A 17076-nucleotide genomic window follows, 5' to 3' on the forward strand; every position below is an offset into this window, starting at 1 on the left:
GGGGGAGGAAAAAGGAAAAGAAAAAGAAAAAGCCCAGTCTGTTGGCTATTGGATGGATTCCCAAATTTTTGATAAAAGTTTTCCAGAAAACACCACCATCAATTAATGTTTATAGAGCAACCAATTTGGAAATAACATTTTGGGCTGAAGGGAATGTTTGGTACAATAATATTTTGCTACTTTTTTATATTTATTAAGCTCCCCTACTTTATCATTGGCACTTAAAGACTTGGTCACTGAGAGAAGCTAAGAAAAAGGTTGTTGTTGGTTTCTTCTCCTTTTAATTAACTGGAGATTTGTTAAGAATAAGATAAATTATTTTAAGAAGATGGCCTGACATAGACACTTTTTCCAAGTTGACTCTACTCTTGAAAAATGCTGTGCTGGGACAGCGCCAAAACTGAAGACCTGTCTTGCCAGAAAATCTGATGTGCCCTCCAAGTACACATAATCCTTGAAACCCTAGCACTGAAGATGAGGTCCCAGAGCCATGTGAGGTTGAGACTGGGATAATGAAAGGGACATGTGAGAGGACATAGCGTGGTGGGACTACAGACGCCTCTTTTCACAGGCTTCTGAAACCTTGTGTTCCCTTACTGCATAAGAGCCCATCAAGGTCTTAATCTAATGTTTCTTGGCAGCTTAATCAACTGAATTGACTCTTGACTATCAACAATATCCTCTATTATGTTATGGTGAATTTTACAAGAGGAAGAAGTAATGTCTATCAGACAGTGAGCAGCTTCTGTCTTATTCACTGTAACTCTTAGCACAATGACTGGCATGCATAGACATTTAGTGAGTGGTTGTGAATGAATGCGTTTTCCTAGACGCCACAGACAAATAATTTATTTAGGGAGAGAGAAGACATATGACCATACATTATATAAACATACATGTATACATACCATATAAATAATATCTACATATTCTAAAGAGGTTTCAACAGTGAGTAAAGGGAGCTTTGAACACAAAGTCTTTAACAGGTAAATCTTGACACTTTTGAATAGGGCAAAGGACATGACTTAAATTTTTAAAAGATATGTTTGTAGTTTGAAGAGGGAGACAATAGTATAGATAAATGGTCACGATGTAGTTTTTTTCCTCCCAGGTCATGTTTACATAATTTTTCTCTGTCATATTGAATAGAGTTGTAAAAATTTCCAGGCAGGAATTTATGCTTAAATATTTGTACAAAATCTTTGTTAGTTTTATACGACATTTCAAAGATTTCCTATAAACATTTTTTTTCAAATGATCTAGGGTGTTGCTATTCACTTTTCTAAGTCCAGCAACAGCCCTTCACCCTCCCCCTCTTTAAGTAAATTTCAGTAACCATGGAAAATTTCAACTTGGCATATTCTAATATACATTTCATTAGAACATATAGAAGAATAAGATCCTTCAATATATTTTAAGCATATCATGAAAATAAAAATTCAACCATATTCTCTTTTTTATTTTATTTATTTTCTTATCCATTTTATTTTATTTATTTTATCTCTATTTCATTCTATTTTTTTATTTGGACAAATGTATCATTTCAAGTAGCTGGACATACTAACATCCTAGGAAATAGGGAATATATAACTTTTTAATGAGAGCAAAGCATTACTAGAGTAAAAAAGAAGGCTTAAATGGCCAAAAAAAAAAAAAAAAAAAAAAAACAAAACAACAACAACAAAAAAAACCCTCACAGTTGGTTACATTAGCAGAGATAAAATATTTTGTTTAAATTAAATGAAAAAAAATCAGATAAAAAAGTATGTATCCAAATGTTTAAATCAAGACTTCATTAGATAGTAAAAGTATTAAAGATAGATTTAAAAATTAAATGTTTTGGCTTACTTCAGGTTTCCTTACAGTAAAACATCATGAGAAACATGGCATGAATTAATAGCAAAATAAATGTGATTTTGATTCCCAATTTCTTTATTTTGTACCTCCTTGATAAATATATTATTATTTCTGGTACAAGAGAGAAAAATTTTAGAGCTTTTTTTTAAATTTTAAAGTTCACTTATTTTTGAAAGAAAGAAAACACAAGTAGGGAAGGGGAAGAGAAAGAGGGAGACATAGAATTTGAATCAGGTTCCAGGCTCTGAGCTGTCCATGCAGATACAAACATGGGTCTCTAACTCACGAGCTGTAAGATCATGACCTGAGCCAAAGTTTGATGCTTAACCAACTAAGCCACCCACGCGTCCCAAGAAAAAAAAAAATTTCAAATATTCATTGAGATTACCAAACTGTGGATGGCCTAGAAACTCAAGGGTTTAGAATGACAAACAGTAGATATATAGATCATTTCACAGATTGGCATGGGTGATTCAGAGGCATACAGTGATTTGGGACTGTATGCTTAGAAATCATCTTTATTCTGTTCCACAAATTTGTTAATGTGTCAGGAAAAAATAATTTCAAGGTATGTAGGAAAAATCAGATTATTTTTCACAAAAATAAGATTGTTGAGCCTCTTGCAATAAAGCATCTGTGATGCTATTGTGCTCATGCTTTCCTAGAGCAGTTGCAAAAACAAGGCAGGACTCAAAAAGACATCTGAAATAGTAGACATGGAAAATACCTGCCAATCAGCAGAGAAATTGATAGGTGACTGTGGTCTTGAGGTGGCTTGTGATTATATCTATAGCTATGGAGAGTCACACAAATACATCTGTGTATGTATCCAGTATGTGGCTGTTAAAAAGGAACTTGACCTATTATCATCACATACAATATATAAGTTGCATATATGTCATAGACTGCTTGTGCTACCATAACAAAATACCATAGAGTCGGTGGCTTAAACAACAGAAATATATTTTATCACAATTGTGGAGACTGGAAGTCTGAGATCAGGGCACCAGCATCTTCAGGTCCTGGTGAGAGCTTTCTTCCTGTCTGCAGATGGCTGCTATCTCACTATGTCTTCACATGGTAGAGAGAGGGAAAGCTCTCTGTGGTCTCTTCTTATAAGTGCACTAATCCCGTTATGAGGGCCTCACCCTCATGATCATCTAACCCTAAACACCTCTCAAAAACCCCATCTCTAAATACCATCTGCAGGTGTTAGGGCTTCAAAATATGTATTTGGGGAGGAGGACACAAACACTCAGTCTATGGCAGTATGTGTGTGGACCTGGCTTCTTAATGGACTTACTTTATCATAATAAGTTGATACTATCCATCCCGTTAAATATGCAATTTATTTCAATTCTGAAGCAGCCTCTTCTTATGGAGAATTAAACATCATGTATTACCTGCTTGTTAAACACCAGATATTAAATACCAGGTATTATCTGGATTGAATGAAGATAACAATTGGATCCACAGTAAAGGAAATGAGAAATTCCAATTCTAATAGAAATAATTGAATATATTTTGGTAGCTACCAAAACATTATGTACAGTAACTAAAGGACGACCATGAGGCATTTGACAAATTTAATCAAAGTGAAAAACAAAATAATGAAAATAGCTCTACTGGGATACAAAAAAAATCATTCTTTCTGGCTCTTCTATAATACTGTAAAGTTCAGTAACTATTTTTACTTTGCCTATATTTCTTGGTTTTTGTTATCTTTCCTTTTCTAGTCTTTTTTATTCTATTTCTTAGAAGTTTCTTGCACACTAGGGAATTTTTGTTTTACTTATTTTGTTTATCCTCTTCATCAAATCCAGTACTCGTTAGTGCATATATTATGTTTTCAGTAAAACCCAGTAATGAATAATTTTCTTTTTAAACTAACTGCTCTTAAGAGTAGGACCCAGGACAAGAAATGTAGTAGATACTTGCAAAGCTTCCATACCATCCACACAGAGGAAGCCAGAACTAGAGCTGCAGAAAAATTTGTAACTAATTATTGTCCTCAAGTTAAAAAAAGGATGACAGTTCCCAGAGAAATACAAATGAAAGTGAACACTTAGGCTTAATACCTCATGCGTAGATACGGCTCAGAAATGTTGGTGTTTCCTTTGCTGGGTAGGGGAGCATGTGCATTGAGAAGCAAAAAACTGGGCCCCTTTCCTCCCTCCTTTTTTCCTTCCCTTCAGAAAAGTTTTACTGAGCTCTCGAGCCAGATACCAGGCATCCAGCGATGAACATACCATAGGCCCTGTCCTCAAGGATCTGACATCCTAGTGAATATAGATAATTGGGTAATTAGACTATAGTGTGACAACTGTTATAATGGAGGTAATCCGGGGGTACCCTGGAAATACAGAGGATAGCACTTAATGCAGACTCGCAGATCACAGAAAACTTCCCGTGAGGGAGGTGATATCTAAGTCGGCCCTGAACGACAAATGGTTGAAGGTGGGGCAGTGGTGGAAGTGAGCATTAATAGGTAGCTAGGCAAAGAAGCCCATTAGGCTTTAGATATAAAGGTTGAGATCTTTAAACATTGCTGTTGTGGTTTGCAGAGCCTTTTACCTGTAAGTGACTCAAAACAGCCCCCCTGTAAAGTAAAACTGCTGAAGTGCAGAGTTAACATCACTGTTCTCCAGACATGCATCCTTGACATGCAGCCCATCAGAAAGTATCAGTGATCTACACTGCCTTTCCTAGCATGTCTCTTCATAGCTCCACTTGGACAGTGTCTTGAATTATTTGCTTATTCTTCACATGTAAACACTGAGATTTTGTCAGTTGTGGGGTAGATGGTAAGACAGCCACTAAATGAATGCTGTGAAGCATGTCTCTTCATTGTGTACCATTTAATATACAACAGGTAAGTATCCCATTTTGGAATATGACAGAATCCCATTTCATTCTTGCTATAATTCTCATGTAACATTATCATACTCCCCTACAAAAACAGGAGGAAACCATTACTTTATATGCATTTTTAAAAATCTGCTTAAAGAAGACAGCAGAACTTCAAAATTCTAAAACTTTGAGCTATGGTATGAGAGTACAGTGTTTATATTCTTCTGATAATAATTACGAGTTAAAATACATTCCTTATAGTTACTAATACTATCTTTGGTTAAAAAGAAAGTGATTATAACAGCATTCACCTTGCCTTTCAAAGAACAAGTGGACTACTGAATGGAATAGGTTTTTAAAATTTGCTAACAAGAAATTACAACTTTTTAAAATATATTCTGTTTTTTACACATTCAAAAAATTCTTTCCTCTTTATATGTAATGATTCTGCTGAAAATTGGCTACCATGCTTCCAGAAAAGAGCACAAAAGATTTCTGATTGAGCTTTGTTCACACTGAATGATGTGGGAGGTAACCTGGACCGAAAGATGCAAAGACGCGGACAAGCTGGAATATGAGTTTTGAAGTTAGGAGATTCTAATTCAAGTCTCAGTTCTTCCATTACTAACTCTCTCTCCTCTAGACAATAGGAACTGAATCATAATCATGGTCTACTAAAATGTTCTAAGGTCTGAGTTCTTTAAAGGACAGAAAACCTCACAAATATACAATGATCTAGTATAATTACTATTAGTGATACAAAAATGTTTCCTAGGAAAATGTGGACAATGACTTTTATGAAACTGTCCTAGGAAATTTATGAGGTGAGTTAGACACTGGGATGGAATAGTCTATAGGGAAAAGAGTAGAGTAATTGAAGCTGTAACTCAATGAAAAATCATAGGTAGTTCAATGATCCTATAAATTAATTTATTTACCAGATGATAGAGGGTCTCACTTGCAGTGACTTAATTTTTTAATATCCTACCAGAAGTACTCTCTGCCCACCAAATGCATTGGATGTAATATAATACAGAGAGTAAAATGATCATTTCATGTAGTTCTTTGCTATATTCTTCATCATAACCAAAAGTATTTCCATTTGAAAATTACTAGTTTATTTTCTTTCAAGAAAAAAAAAGTGAGCTCCTATTAGAATTATGCTTGGGGTGCCTGGGTGGCTCTGTCAGTTAAGCGTCTGACTTCAGTTCAAGTCATGATCTCAAGGCTTGGGGGTTCAGGCCCCGCATCAGGCTCTGTGCTGACAGCTCGGAGTCTGGAGCCTGCTTTGAATTCTGTGTCTTCCTCTCTCTCTGCCCCTCCCCACTCACACTCTGTCTGTCTCTCTCAAAAATAAATAAACATTAAAAAATTTTATAAAAAAAGAATTATGCTTTGGGTTTTCTCAAAGATTTCGTAATGTTAATTGATATATGGAACAAACAAAAAGGCAAGTTAGTATGTCTATCAGCCCTACACAACATTAGTAAACCATTATGAAACCGTATTTTTACCTTAAAATTATGAAGACATTCTTTCCATTTTTTATAGCCCTTAAGAATGCAGAAGTATACATAAGACATTTTGATAGTTGAAAAAAGTAACTTAGAGAATAGTGCCGATCATTCCATCACAGTTGTAGAAAGACAACTGTGATTGGGTTCCTATTAAGTATGTGCATAACACACTTCTAGAAGGGGAAGACAAGGATGCCTATGAGGGTGCTTGCCTCTAGCAAAGGGAGTAAAGATATACACAGGGCAGAGAATGCTGACTTACACATTTTGCTTTGAATGTTACTGTTTTATTTGAATCTTTGAAATAAGTATCCATGTATTATTTGTGTTAAAAAAAATGAGCTGCAGTAGGAACCATTCAGGCCTACCCTACCCACATGATCAGTGCCTGCCTGACAGTGGCTGGACTTCTGCAGTGGCTACAAATGCTGTCTTCTAAATGCACATTAATCAAAATAAAAACACCTAGTAAGTATTTTAAGAAGTATAGTTTAATTCAGTTATGTTTGGAATGTATCACCCATGTTTCAGTAGACGATACAACAGGCATGCTTGAGTTCAAGTTGTTTGAAATGGCATGATGTGGTGTTTTGTGTGGTTACTCCTGATGGATTAAAGTGGTCAGGGCAGGCCTGATTTCTCTCACTGAACTGCTCCACTGCGCTAGAAATGATGCTCACCTGTTTATGCCTTCTTCTTCTTCTTCTTCTTTTTTAAACTGTTTGACTTGTCTTTGAAAAACCCAAACAGACGTGAACATTCACTTCAACTGTTTATTCGCTAAGTCACAGCCAGTGCTCCTTAAAAAGAAGGCTGATCCCCTACCCCCCAATTACCTTACGACACTAAGCCATGACAGAAGGCCCATCAGCAGATTTATTTACAAGCCTTGAGGAAAAATCCTCTTTCTGTCTCACTTCATACAGAAGATAAGTTTGCAAAAGGAAACACTTGGCAATACTTCAAATGCTCACTGTCTGGTGGTGTTGATAATGCAATTCTTTTTCTTGATTATGGCAGCTTCTATAATGCTGTATAATTCATGTAGACCATCAGGTCCCAAATGACTGCATTTATTGACTAAACAAACAACTCATACAATCACCTGAACTGTTTAACCTTTTCTCTTCCTACAAGTTTAGCATTTGGCTGTGGACTGATTTTATGCTGAATTCTATTGTTGAAAGGTGTCATGTTCCACTTGGCATGCCTACAAAATGTCTTTCATTCAGATAAACAGTCAGCTGACCTGAATGAAGAACATTAGTAATTGTAGGTAATTCACTAATCTTTATTGTATGTTTTAAAGGGAATGTCAAAGTATCATGCAGACAATTAATATGTAGCTTTAAAGTACTTTTTAAAAAATAGAGTCACATTCACATAATCCACGGTAGTTTTCCAATAAAAATTCTGTTTAAGATCTAAAATATGTCCCAAATAAAAATGTATCTAGGTAGTTAAAGCATTTCCTTTCTTTCTAGTAGTAGGGAAAAATCAATGTGGCTTGGTATCTCTAAATTGTGTTCTTGAGCATGTGAATAGTATCCCAGAAATAATAAGGTTCTCAAGCCACCGAAGTCTGTCAAAACTGCTCAAAGCCACAGGTGAAAAGTCACTTGTGGGAATATCTGTAAAAGAAATATGCTGGCTATTGTTTGGACTAACCCCTACAGGAGAAGGAGTATCTTGCACAACATAGCTGGTCAGTGTAACCAATATATGGTCTAAAATTACACACTTTGGAAGCAGGCTATATCTATTGCCTATTCACAACTGGAATGAAAGAGATTGAGGAGGACACAAATAAAATAAAAATGCATTTACTCACTGTGTTAAAATTTGGAAAGAGCCCCACAGCAGAACTACTGTCCACTGGAAAAGACAGTGGAAATGGTTTGATATCCAGTGAAGGCTGCATCATCAGGGTAGGTGTGCGCACAAGAGCAGGAAGTGTAGCAGTGTGGCATGTACTGCCTGCCAAGAACAAAACAAAAATGAATTCAATCTTCCTCCTATCCATCTACCCCCAACCAACCATGCAAAAAGAGGACTGCTGAGCTGCAACCCCAGAGCAAGAGAGTTATGCCGAAAGTAAGCAAATGGCACAGGAGGAGAGAACACAGTTAAAAGGGGTCTTCTTGTTCATTATGTGAGACAGTGATGCAGAATACTTCCCTACGGCAGGGGCCAAGGGCTGCTCAGAGATACAAACTACACAGATTCTGCTGGCAGGTGGGGCAGAATGAGATCATCCTGTGGGTTCAACCATTGTCGCTGAGTAGTCAAAAATGTAGGAGAGAGGAGGGGATGAGGTTCTTGCAGCAGATGCTCTTTACTAGTCAGTTATTGAACAGCTAGTAGGCATGCTTTATGCACATCAAAGATAATTATAGGGTTTTTACAAGGGGAACAAAAAACCTCGGACTCATAGTGACTGCTCCCAAGAAAATTATGACTCAAACAATTTTATCTCTAAAAAAACCAAAGTGAAGCTTGCCCTTGCTGTGAGGGCAATAAGTAGTCTAGACATTGGATAGTTAGGGAACCCAAAAGGAGTGATTACTGCCTGGGTGGGGCATGGTATTGGGGGACGGGGAGAAGTTGGGACAGGAACTCAAGTATTTGTCTCCAACTTTTATTTCTAACGAGCTTTGTGTTATTGTAGCCACTACCCCCCCCCCTTTTTTTTTAACAATTAAATTAGCTGTCATCTCTTTAGGAATCTGGGCTAAACCATGTGTGGGAGATTTAAAGCACTCTCCAGTAACAAGCATTCTTCTGAAGCCTCCACATACTGTAGGTGAGTAGCTGCTGATGCAGGTGGCTCTCTGAGACACAGGCTCAGGTGTGCCTTTTTTTCCTTTTTAAATATAACTTTATTGAGATGTAATTCACATACTGGACAATTATCCCACTTAATGTATACATTTCAATGGTTTTTAGCATTTCTGCAGAGCGGTGCACATCACCACAATCAATTTTAGAACATTTTCACAATCCCTAGAAGAAACTTCATACCCATTAGCAGTCATTCCACACTTCCTCTCAACACGCCCAGCTCCTGGCAACCACTACTCCATTCTGTTTCTAGGTTTGTCTATTATGGACATTTCATTTAAATGAAGTCATACAATATGAGTTCCTTTGTGACAAGCTTCATTCTTGGCATAATGTTTTCAAGGCACATCCATGTTGTAGCATGTATGAGATTTCATTCCTTTTTAAGGCTGTGAAATATTCCATTGAAATAGACTCACTTTATCCTTATTCATTCATCAGTTGATGGGCATTTGGGTTGTTTCCACTTTTTGGATATTCTGAGTAATGCTGCTATGAACATTTGTCTGTAAGTTTTTGTGTGGAGATGCATTTTTAGTTCTCTTTGCTATATATGCAAGAGTAGAATTGGGGATTATTGGGTCATATGGTAATCATATGGTTTAATGTTTTGAGAACGTTCAGACTGTTTTCCAAAATGTCTGAGCCATTTTATAGTACCACAAGCAGTGTATGAGGGTTCCAATTTCTCCCAGTATGTCTATATAGGACCACAAATAATCATATGCCAAAAATCTCCTACTGACTTGAAGGAGAAATAAACAGTATGGGGAAATGCTCCAACTATTAAAACTTCTACCAACGTCCTCACACAGTGTTCCAGAATAATTAAAATTTCTATTTCAATGATATATTCTTGGATAATGGATTTTCTTAATAAACTCTGCATTATATTCCAAATCATTCCAGAACATTATTAGTAATAGTGTTTAATGGACTATCATGCCTCATTTACATTGATCCTAAAACCAGAAAAAAAGAAAAAGGCTCTGAAGCATTTATCTGTAATGGCAAGTCTTCAGGTCAGCCTCATCCATTAGGGAATGTAGAGTAGGACTCAGCAAAAATAGAATCAACCAAAAGTATAGATCAAACAGTAATGTTGTTTTTCAGATGCCAAAGTAAATACTCTGATCTCAGCCTGGCATTCACATGACCACCCTGTATTTAATTACACTTTTTCTTCTAATTAGGTGACGTTACAGTCACTGCTAACTTCAGAGCTTATAGATCCAAGATGATATATTATGTCAGTATTTCAAATGCTGCAGAAGCACTTATTAAAATATTTATTTTAAAAGCTTTGCTTTAAAACTGTAGCTTAATTGAAAAAAAAAAGAGATATTTCTTATTTTAGAACGATGGCCTTTTACAACTCACAATTATTATAATTGTCAAAAGCCTAAAGTCTAGAAAGTATGCAGAACTATTCTACTTCAAGCTGCCTGATGAACGGATGAATTATTTTGCCATCATGGGTCTCCCCCACTCACCAAAAAGCAAAGTTTTTTCCTTAAGCCCATAATGGTAACACTCTGATAACACCAGCAGCACACGGTATCAGAGGGCCTGGCAAAAGTCATTTTGTACTAACAAACTCAACTCAAATGTAACACAACACAGAACCTGACAAACAGATTGCTCCATCAACAAAGGTCAGAATGCGCAATGATCCCCCTTTACCCAATCAAATATCTATGCTAATAAAGACAAGGCTTGAGAACTACTTCGCAGCCACCATTCATTAGCATAAAAACTTAGCAGCTGTTTACCATTCATTAGCATTTTAATGACAGACAATTTGCCATGTTAAACACAGATTGTTTTAAAGCACTGGTAGATCTCCTGAATAAATACAAACTGCTTTCATCAATTCCCTTCACCTCAACCTTGCTGTTTTCACTTTTAAGACCTGCTTTTTCAGATTGCTTCACCAAGACCCACGGCTTCAGAGGAAGTTTTTGAAAGTGGGAGATGAATGGGGATAAAGTGCACTTTTTTGCACAGGCTGGGTTAGGTTTTAATCCCTCTGTCACCTTATTCCTGATTTCACTACTGTTCTGAGGCTGGGAAGCATTTCTCCTCACCCTAGGATGCTCAAAAGTTAGTGGGAGATACAAGCAGAAATGTGGCCAAAATACATTGCATCCTGCAAGAAAATGCTTAATTTCTCTTCAATTTGCTGAGAAAAAAAAAAAAAAAAAAAAAAAAAAGAGGGTTGGAAATACAATGAATGAGCATGGATTTCAGCATAAAAATCCTTTACATTGCTCCGCCCAGGGGACAGGACCAACCTTTGTCTTTTGTATGATTTGGCAATATTATGTAAGATACCTCCTATATGTAGCTTTATTTCAAAGCCTAGGATATAATCTGGTATATATCATAATGAATTAAGTCATAATAGGGCTCTACCTTGTTTGACAATAAAGATTTTATATCACTTGCTGTATATATATTGATCAGACTCCCTGACCTAAAATGAAATACACACACACACACCAGCATGTATACCCCAAAGATGTAAGAGTCACCACTCTCACCATGGAAATTCCACATGTTCATATACTCCCCCTATGAATGCAATTAAGCCTCTCCCCCCAATTTCATTTTCACTGTAAATTCCAAGTTGTTTTCATCTATAACTATGAAACCAATCATATGAGAAAGACAACTCACCACTATGATCATAAAACTATTATTACAGCCAACTGCCTCTGTAACATAATAGGTGCTTTATTATGTCAACGGATTATATCGTAATTCATCACAATAACACCTCATTTGAGAGTTAGGCAACACTTGACATTATTGCTGTGATCTTTCATGTTTAGAAATATTACCTTGAAGGTTTAGGTGATAGCTGTAAGGCTTTCTAGTGGTTCTTCCCTATGTACCATAACAGGAGCAAACGAAACACCTCAGCGTTAGAAGGAGAAAACTCCAAAGTCACAGAAAAACTGTGTGAAGAAGCATTTACAGAATGACATCAAATCTATATTCTATATCCTGCAGAAGTAGTTTCTTCTTATGCCATTATTATGTATGTCTGCTTTATTGAGTACTAAAATAAAAAGCTTAGCATATTATAAAAGTCTATTAGGTAGAGGCAATGCCAATTATAGAACTCCCAAAGGTATCTTTTTCCCCCCAAAGATGTCTTTAAAGAAATTAAAATGAGTGGCGTTTCAAGTTCTACCAAACTCAGTTTTCTCTTTTTATTGCTTTCTCAGCTTCAGTGAGTAACCTTCCCTCTTACCAGAACAACCACCAACCAGCATCTCCTGTGGTCTCTCTCTCACCATTTCCTTTCTTTCATCAGTCTGTCATGTGAGGAAAACCAAGGTATCAGGAGATCTACTGTAGTCATAAGGAGGTAGCTATGTGAATAGGCTATGTGACTGAAAAGGGTTTGTTTCTGAAAAGGCCACATAAAAACTGAGAGATAACATTTTTATAGTGCATACTGTGTGCCAGGCACCATTCTAAACACATTACATATGTATGTACATTCGTAGACACACATAAGAATATATATACACATCTGTACGTGTATATCCATATATACTCATTTAGGTATATTAAATTATATGTTTATATCATTTACATCTTTATACATTATTATATACTGATTTCTGTATATATTAAGAGTATATGTTGATCTCACGGTTCGTGGGATCGAGCCCTGCGTTGGGCTCTGACCTGACATTGCAGAGTCTGTTTGGGAATCTCTCTTGCCCTCTCTCTCTCTCTGCTCCTCCCATGCTCTTGCACGGGTGTGCTCTCTCGAAATAAATGACTTAAAAAAAAGAGTATATGTGTAAATTATACATATGTGTTCACAATAACCTAATAAACAAGGTATTATTACTAGCCCCATTTTACAGATGAGAAACTGAGTCACAAAGAAGATAAGCTCAACCACAAGTATTTTGTACATGGAGAAGGCAATATGAAAATCCAGGAAATTTGACTACTGAATTTTGTTCTTTACTACTGCGCTATGGTCACCAAATTACACACTTGAAAACACTTCAGTTATATCGGCACATGCTCCAGCTGCAGACAGCATTTTACCATTGAATTAAGATATTTAAAATGTTCAATCTTCTTTGAAGCTGGGAGTTAGTTGAAACTTTTATTTGATCCTAATGTAGTGATTGATACTGGTAACTAAAATATATAAGATTTCTTTAATACTCTATAGGAAATGCTTCTAGAATATATTTATCTAAAAATAACCTTCCCTAAGTAATAGTATTATTTAATTTCATAAATACTATGGATGAACAACTGTAAAGCCATAGTGCTAACAGCTGCAGGGACTATATAAACTGAATCAGACAGAATTTATTTTACTTTTTGGAGAAGATAAACCACTACTACCATTTAATGAGATTTTACTTTATATATGGCTAAGTGATTTGTGTTCCTTATTTTATTAAATTATAATACAATTCTATGAGGCTTGTATTATTATCCCGTTTTACAGATGAGAAGGGTGAGGCTTAAAGAGACTGAGATCACCTAGTATGCAGTAGGTAGTAAGGCCTCAGTTTCAGTTCTTGTTTGACTGACTTTAAAGCCCATGTCATCATTCCATAAAGTGGGTTATATGTAAAGTTGTTACGTGAAAAAGATTCTGTCCTCAAATACATTTAAAAAATGCTGGCTTCAACAAAGTTTAAAGTGATTCTTTTTTGCAAGACATCTTGCAGCTTATAATATAGTAACAGGCACTGTGAATGTCGAGGCAGATATAATTTCTACTCTCAATTTCTTGAGCATGAACCAATTCTTCCCCCCCACCCCCACCCCCACAGAGATTCTGGAACCATTAATGCTTGGCATGTCCTTCAGGCAATGCTGTTCTACGCAAGTGAAATGTACCAGTTCAGGAGTTCAGGTCTACTACTTTCTTGTGCAAATGTGGACAACCTCTATTTTCTTTTGTATAAATTGGGGAAAATAAGAATACCTATGGCATAAGACTGGTAGTACTTTTCTAAGAAAAATGCTTAATCCTGTGCCTGACACATACCAAGCTTTGGTTACTGGAGTTATGAACTATTCCTACTCGTCTCACGTTACACCATATCCCGGGAGAATAAATACTTAAGTTCAATAGTTATAAAAGTCAGGATATGTCAGGGATCACAAATTATCACCAAAATGCTAAAGGGGTTCAAGAAAGAAAGAAATTACATCTGTTTAGGAGTTAGGTTCATAAATGTTTTCATAGATGAGCTATTTCTTAAGATAAGTCTCGAGGATGATGCGTATTTTGAGAGGTGAATATGGTAGAATAGTAGAGTGAACTGCATAAGGAAAAACATGGAGAAAACCAAATGTATTACAATTTAAAACTTTCTTAAGCATTCAAGATATTCTTAGCATTTCTGGCTTAAAAGATCAAACAGGAAAGAGAAAAGCAGAACATCTTTATGACCTTGGGGTAAGCAAAGATTTCTTAAATAGGAAACAAAAGGTGTTAATAATGAAAAAATTGACAATATACTCTATGAAGAATAAATCTGTGGGAATATGACATATCAAGGAAATGAAAAGGTAATCCACAGAGTGGGAATAATAATAAAATAGAGATTTTGACAAAGGACTTTAATCTAGAATAAAGAACTCCTATAGATCAATAAGAAAATGAAAACATGACAGAAAACATGGGTAGAAGAATAGACACTTCACAAAAATATATACTAAAATGGCCAGTAAATATGAAAAAGTGCTTAACTTCATTAGTCATTAGGGATATGCAAATTAAAACTTCAATGAGATATCACTACATACCCACAAGAATGGCTACAGTGAAGAAAGATTGAGATTATCAAGTGCTGACAAGGATATGGAGCAACTAGAACTTTGTTTTTCAGTTTTCATTTAAATTCCAGTTAGCATACAGAGTAATAGAGTTTCAGGTGTACCATATAGTGATTCACCACTTCCATACATTACCCAGTCTCATCACAAGTGCCCTTCTTATTCCCTATCACCTATTTAGCCCATCCCCCCAACCTCCTCCCCTCTGGTGTCAATGGTTACGACCACTTTGGATAACCAGCAATATCTACTAAAACTGAATATATACATACCCTATGACTCAGCAAGTCCAGCCTTAGGTATTTACCTAACAGAAATAATATGCACTAGAATGCTCATAGCAATACTATTTACAATGCCCCAAACTGGAAATTAGGTAATTAACCCATCAACAGTAGAAATAAGAATTTTGGTTCTTCATGCAATAAAACATTCACATAATGGAATATAGCAATGAAGACAAATGACTTATAATTACACGCAACAACAAACAGACCCTGCAAACATAATGTTAAAAAAAACACAAAACCCTAAAATCAGGAAGCATATCAATATGCTGTATAATACCAATTTACACAGAGTACAAAATCAGACAAAACTAATCTATACTGTTAGGATAGGGCTATCCTTGTAGGAAGGGTGGGTGGAGCATGAGACGGGCTTCTAAGGTGCTGGAAATGTCTTCTACCTGGTCTTGGTGCCAGTTACACAGGTATGTTATGTTTATGCACATTCATTCAACCGTACACTTATGTGCACACATCTGTATGTTATACTTCACCAGAAACTTTTTAGAAGTAATGTGTCCAATGATAATAATTTTAGTAAACTATTTTGGCAAATACTGGCAAAATTCTCCAATAAGAAGAACATCTTCAAACGCTGTCAGGTTTGTATACTTTTAGGATGAATATGATGTTTTTTTCCCCCTGCCAGCTTGGTTTTGCTCAAAATGATTTGTGAGAAAATAAAATTTCCCTTTAATGCTGATGCTTCCTTGCTGAATTTCTTAAGTGGATGGAAGAGACTGACACAGAATCTACTGATGCCAAAGAGAAAAATGTGTATCTAGAACTCTGAGTCCATAAAATCTTAACAATTGGCAGTTCTGCTCCTGGATCTCCCTTGGGGCACCTCAGGGTTCCCTCCAGAGAGTCCAACAGCGGCATCCTGGCAGAATGTTGCATTTAAAAATAAATCCTTCTGAGTATCACACTGAAGTTTATGGGCAATAATGAAGTGCTGCCTCAAAAAACAGCAGTGAAGCCACATCATGATGGATTTTAAGCCACAATGTCCTTTGGGTTTAGTAGTAATATGCCAGCTTTTACACAAAACGATGAATCTTTTACTAAGATGCAATGGATGGCCTTTTGAATGTGTGGCGATAGAATACTTACAGCCACGTCGGGATTCATTTATATCTGAATATTTTGCCCATGCACTGACTTTCTTATATTTAAATGTTGAAAGAAAGGGTCAGATTTTTTTACTCTGTAGTACCAAAATATCATATGATTACACATGTGGATACCTTAATAGCTGTCATCCGTTTTTGAGGTAGAATTGAAAAATCTGAGAATTTCAGAATTTAAGTAAAGAAGATAATTGGTTTTCAGAAAAAGCCTTGAGGATCAATTGTCTTCTTTGAAGCTGAATGGACAATATTTTTGCTTTGTTATAGTTTTTCCACCTGTAACCTGACATTATTAAGCATGACCATGCAAGAAAGGAAACTCAAAGAAGGGAAAACAGGGTTCTGACAAGTGCTTTATCATTTTTTTGAAATAGTTTTTAATATACCTGACTTATCAAAAGGGAATGTCATGAGCTTAGTTCCTAAATTACCAAGTCTTTGGAGAAGCCAAAATTATCTCCAGACAGAGCTTTACTAAAATTGTCTGAGGTCGAGCATGGATTGGGAGGTCACTGTAGCCTGACGAAACTTTCTGGCAAAAAGAGACAGGGAGATGGTCCTGTGCTACATTTGCCCAATGATTCCTGTCTATGGCATCAAGATGCTTTCGTGAAGTCTGAAGCCTTTTTCTGTTACAGAGGAACTTTTTGCTCTCTCTTTACAGCATGTGAAGGACCTAATGGCCTCATGGAACTAAGACATTTTATTTTATTTATTTTATTTTATTTTATTTTATTTTATTTTATTTTATTTTATTTT

General features: G+C 36.0%; 1 protein-coding gene across 8 annotated transcripts in view; it reads right to left on the bottom strand.

Annotated features, from left to right (window-relative positions):
* Window positions 1–17076, bottom strand: part of ZNF385B (zinc finger protein 385B) — a 415410-nt gene that overhangs the window by 79592 nt on the left and 318742 nt on the right. For 7 of the 8 annotated variants that reach the window (XM_040475537.1, XM_040475536.1, XM_040475544.1 and 4 more), the window contains one exon: window positions 8056–8201. In XM_040475537.1, the coding sequence (XP_040331471.1) occupies window positions 8056–8201 (146 nt within the window). Of the gene's footprint in view, window positions 1–8055; window positions 8202–11908; window positions 11931–17076 lie in introns of those variants that run through there. The other variant, XM_040475541.1, reaches the window with a different exon arrangement.

This window comes from Herpailurus yagouaroundi, unplaced genomic scaffold, assembly GCF_014898765.1.
Source record: "Herpailurus yagouaroundi ecotype Mexico unplaced genomic scaffold, PumYag 140, whole genome shotgun sequence".
Classification (NCBI taxonomy): Eukaryota; Metazoa; Chordata; class Mammalia; order Carnivora; family Felidae; genus Herpailurus; species Herpailurus yagouaroundi.